Consider the following 5,622-nt stretch of genomic DNA (forward strand, 5'->3'; position numbering starts at 1 on the left):
AATTGGAAACAAAATGACATTTATAAAAAAATAAAGTATAAAGTAATGCTGAACATTGGAATGTGATCGATTGTGAAATTATAAAATTATGACATTGAAAGAAGATGTATTATTAAAATAATGTTAAAATTAATTGGTATAATTAATTTCAATTGCATTATATATGTAATGATATCTTTAATGTAATGATATTTTTAATTTCATATCTTGTTTCTCTCTATATTATCTAATTTCTTTTCTACCGTAAGATTACGAACCATAAATGTATCCTAAAATTGATACAATTGTGTCTTAATTGATTCATTTTGTAATATGTTTATTATAATAATGTAATCATAATTTAGTAGATATTTTATAATATCGCAAGTTATTTTCCACTTTATTGTAAGATTTTGTATATATTCTAAATAAATTAATATAAAATAAAATCAATTAAAAAAAAAAACACAAACTTTAAGGAAATTGAATTTCGGTCAAATTAACTAAAAATTGGATATGTTATAGATCTTATCCTAATAAAAAGTCTTTATAGGCACTACCTCCCCATAATGAATCGTTTCATCTCTACGAGATTTTTCAAAACGGACTAGTACTACAATATCTTATTTTCAATGAATACAGTGCATTCCTACGTCATTATTTGGATTTTCTATTTATATTTTTAAGTAAAAAGTTATAAGGTTAATATTAATTTTTATAATTGCTTTTCACAAATCAGAGTACTTGATTATTGTGAGTAACCTGGCCTCTCACAAATCGGAGTGCTTAAATTTCTAAAATCAAATTATTAATCTTAATATCATTATAACTTTTTTGTAAGAAACAATCAAGTCGATATTATTCTTATATCTTTTTTTTACTTAAACATATACACAGAAATTGCAAATAATTACATAAGAATCGTACTTTAAAATAAAGGTAAATATTCACAAGTGTGCACTTTCAAAAATCAATAACCTTGATATGTTGTCAAAGTCATGACTCTGAGTAGCCTCCATCAAATTTTGCTATCGCTCGTTATTGGTTAAAAAGTTATTTAAAAAAAAGTTTGAAAAATGATGTCTCTTTTTATTATAGAACAAAAATTTTCTGCTTTAAAATATATTTTACGACTGTTCGCGAAGAGACTTCCCCATCTTTTCCCTTGCTTCAAAGCGTGTGTGTACGCGCGTATAACATCTTAGTTATAGTTTCACCGGCTCTTTTACAAATTCTTTATTTATTTAAAAAAAAATTACCTACAAAATATTGAAAATATAATAAAATATTATACTTTATTTTTAATCATCTGTTACAAATGTATTCGCTTGATCAGTAAATTATTCTTTAAGTTTAATACTATTTAATATTATTTTACGTAAGTGCAATATTTGGAATAATAAAACGCTCACTGCATGCAATGTGTATTACTATTTACATTTGTCTTTATTTTCAGATGATATTGCTGCAATCAGACAATTATTTATTTATTTATTATGTAAGAATTAAAGGCAATACTTATTATTTTATTAATTTTTTTATTATTTAAACAACATGATATGGAAGAAAGCCAAACTTGTCGGACGCAATTTTGCTAAAAGAAAAAAGTTTGTTTTATCATAAAAAAATCATGTCCTGTACTCCGAATTCGTGAATTTCGGATCACCCTGTATAAAAAAGACATTATTTTTCAAATTTGGTTTGTTCAAAGTCACTGATTTTTGAAGATGCTGACCTTTTGTATTTATTAAAATAAGATATTGTAGTATTAAACAATTTTGAAAAATAACCTTTCTACAACAAAAAGTCTCCACAAGCATGACTCTCTACAATGAACTATTTCACCTCTTAGAGATGAAATAATTTATTGTAGAGAGTCATGCTTGTGGAGGCTTTTTATCAAGACTACAACATATCAAATCTTCAGCCAATTCGATCGAAATTTAATTTTCATAAGGCACGTGTGTAGGATTCTTTTTTTAAATTTGCAATTCTTTGTAAAAAAATCCAACTTATGTAAGAATTAAAAACTTTTGTTACTTCTCTAATTACATTTTCGTTTTAAAATTTAATTTTTGTTGTGAAACATAAATACTTTTAAGTAAAGAATTTTAATCAACGTAACAATTACAAGTTTAATGTTGTCAAATAGAATATTCAATTTTTAATTCATTTTTTTGCTATAATTTTCAGACATGAAAATGTTAAAATTGGAAAATTGAAAATTAGAATAATTTTTACCAATTAGAGAAAGAGAAGAATCTTGAAATCCAAGTTTGAAGTTTCTTTTAAAGCTTAAAGTTTTTTTTAAAACTTGAAATTTTTACTTTTTAGATCGGTATTTTAGATAATATTCTAATTGATTTTTTACGAAGCTATATGAAAGCTTTAAAATTTTTTTTGGATCTCATTACGATCATTTTTTATGAAGTTACACTCCCTTGAAAATTGCTTATTTTAGATATCAGAATATATTATCTTTTTTTTTGATTGTAATTTTATATTTATTATATTATACAATATATTTATTATATTTTAATGTGATCAATAAAGATGTATATCAAAATGTCACCTACTATGGTAATATTTTATAATTTTATGTGCAATGTTTTGACGTAATATGGTCATATATATAATGTATTTGTGTAATATGCGCATGTCATGTATGATATGTGTAATAAATATGAGTGTAAATGATTAACAATCATTGTGTAGGTGCATTCTTGCGAATATATATATTGTCGAGAAATTCTCAATACATAAGAAAGAGTCTTTTGTAACTTGTGTACGCATCTTACCATTAGGAAAGTTAAAAAATGAAAACTTCTATACTTTTTATGTGCCTACTAACTGTAAGTATAAATTATATCTTTTTAAATATATAGAACAGGGTTTCTCAAATTTGTATTAGAATAAATTATATATTTGTATTTACTTTTTATTTATATTATATTATTTATATTATTTGATATTTTAAAATTTTTATTGAACATAATTTCATAAGAATATATAATCAATAACATTCTGCTAGTTATTGAAAACACAATAAGAGAATTATGTATAAAAATTGATGATCACAAGCGAATGATAAGATAATGTAATATAATTAAAATAATTTTAATGTTCGATTTACATTAATCTAGCGAAACTAGTTTCGACTTTAGTGAGTCTTCTTTAGTCGCAAATATGTTATATTAATAATCAATTGATATTAAAAGTCTTACATAATGAAAATTCGGAACATATCGATAAATTATAGTATTCATTCGATTAAAACGTTCTCTTGATGTTTATGAGGCAACATCGGGTGTAATTTATATTAATCTAAATTTAAAAATGAAATACAATTAATGTGATAAATTTAGAATTAAATTACAATTTATGAAATCTAAACATCCGGAAGTATAACAAAGCAACTTACATATGAAACTTATGCGTCTGATCTTAATGGCATTGTGTATGAAGTGGCAAAAGAGACATGACATTAAATAATATTCAATTCAACAATAAAACAACAACATAAACATTCAATAATCGTTATTATTAATTCTATCAAGGATATTGAAATAAGATTTATTTAAGAGTATCGTGTTTTCTTTGACATTAATCCCATTATTCTGTGCTTTGATATGGATCATTTCAGATATTAATCTCTTAAAATAGTTACATATTTTCTCTGTCTAGAATTTTTACATCAGACCATTCAAACTGTGATTATACTCTAACATATGATCAATAATAACAGAATGCTTATTTATATCTCAATTTTATGCTCCATCATGCTCTTGTTTCTTCGTAAGTCGTTTTTACGTAGGTCGTTTGACGTAACGGTATGTAAGAAGTATCACAATCCTTACAATTAATCTTGTAAACAATATTATTATTGCGATGATCCGGATCTCTATCTTTATGTCCCTTTATGAAGTTATTAAGACATTTATTCAGACATTTATAGCCAATCATAAATTCATTCAATAGTTGATCAATAATTTCCGAAGCTCTTTTAAGGATAAGAAAAGGATATGATCTGCCTCTCTTCAACTTCACCGTGTCGTATCACAGGAATTTTATTAAGTTTTGTCATAATTAAATATTTTAATCTATTGTTCATTTTTTTTTAAATTAAATCCATAAATCCATAGGATAACCATTATTTAATAATGTATCTACTACTAATATCGTAGATTTTTCTGATGATAAGACAGATGTGACAATAATATAGCTCTATCCATCATGCTTTATATTGTATTAATTTTGTGACACAACGGATGTTTCGAGAAGAAAGACAAATATCTTTCTGAGAATGTCTTGTGAAACCAATCTAATGTGATTCTATTATTTTCTATTTTAATTATAAGATCTAAGAAATTAATGCAATGTTCCTCCTCTAACTCCATAGTGAATTGCAGTCTTGAATGGTATTTATTAAATGTATCTAAGAGTAATTAAGTCTGTCTTTTGGGGCTGCCAACAGAATGTCATCTATGTATCGGTAGATTGGTAATTCTACACCGATACCAGCAAATGCCTTGTTTTCCAAGTCTTGCATAACAATATCTGCAATGTCGGTGACAATATCGGTGACAATGGCTATCCCATTGCACTCCAAATATCTATTTAAATATCTTTCCTTCAAAAGTGAAAAAGATGACAATACAAATTTAGTAACTGATATAAATTCTTCAAAGAGCAATTTGGTTTTTTAAATTATTTCCATCTATTCTTTATACCTAATAATGCCAGATCTAACGGAATATTAGTGAACAATAATGTCACATCTAGTGACAACATTATATATTCATCCGGTGATCTTGCCCGATAATTATTCAAATAATTCAAAGCTGTTTTTTCTAAAACTCTTACAATGTGCTAAGCTATCATATAAAATTTTATTCAAAAATGAAACCAATCGATACAATGTAAAATTATCCTAGGAAATAATTATTTTGACTAAATAATCTTTGTTATGCATTTTCAGAAGATAAATATTCGGAGCCTTATTAGTTTTTAAATAATAATATTGTTGTCGAACTGAATTCCTTTGAGTGTCATCTTTTCAAAATCGACGTTAATTGAGATTTTAAATTCTTTACTGGATTTTTGTTCACGATATATATGTCGACAGATCACTCAGAATCATTCATTTTCTCTTTATAATCTGCTATACTCATTGCAACTATTATATTGCCTTTGTCCACTTTTCATAAAGATAATATCCGGATTGTTTTTGCAATAATTTTTAATTGATCTATACATATCTATTAATCTTTTTTCTATTGTATTAAAATTAATTTTTAAATATCAAGAAATCTATTCAGCTGTGAAAATAATGTGTGTCTAATTTTTGATACTGCACTTATGTTTTTACTAATCAAATTACCCTCGACATCCTTGATAAACTCATACTTTTATCTTTATTGAGACCAATAGAAAAGCGAAAGTCTTCTCATAATTTTATAAATCTTTTCTGAAATATCTAAATATGTGTAAAGAACGCTCTTACTATTTCTGTTGAGTTTCATGTCGGTATTGATGTTAGGCAATTTTTTGTAATTTATTTCTATATTTGGTTTTGATTTCTATCGTTGTTCCAAAAATCCAGCTTCATACCTATATGTATGTTTTGTATATATATATATATAT

At 25.1% G+C, this 5,622-nt stretch overlaps 1 protein-coding gene across 1 annotated transcript in view; it reads left to right on the forward strand.

Annotated features, from left to right (window-relative positions):
* The first annotated feature begins 2,757 nt into the window (after positions 1 to 2,757).
* Positions 2,758 to 5,622, forward strand: part of LOC108684974 (venom allergen 2-like) — an 8,077-nt gene continuing 5,212 nt past the window's right edge. The window contains exon 1 of the mRNA XM_018189548.1: positions 2,758 to 2,831. Coding sequence (XP_018045037.1) covers positions 2,796 to 2,831 — 36 coding nt within the window. The 5' untranslated portion in view covers positions 2,758 to 2,795. The remainder of the gene's footprint in view (positions 2,832 to 5,622) is intronic.

This window comes from Atta colombica, unplaced genomic scaffold, assembly GCF_001594045.1.
Source record: "Atta colombica isolate Treedump-2 unplaced genomic scaffold, Acol1.0 scaffold141, whole genome shotgun sequence".
NCBI classification, from domain to species: Eukaryota; Metazoa; Arthropoda; class Insecta; order Hymenoptera; family Formicidae; genus Atta; species Atta colombica.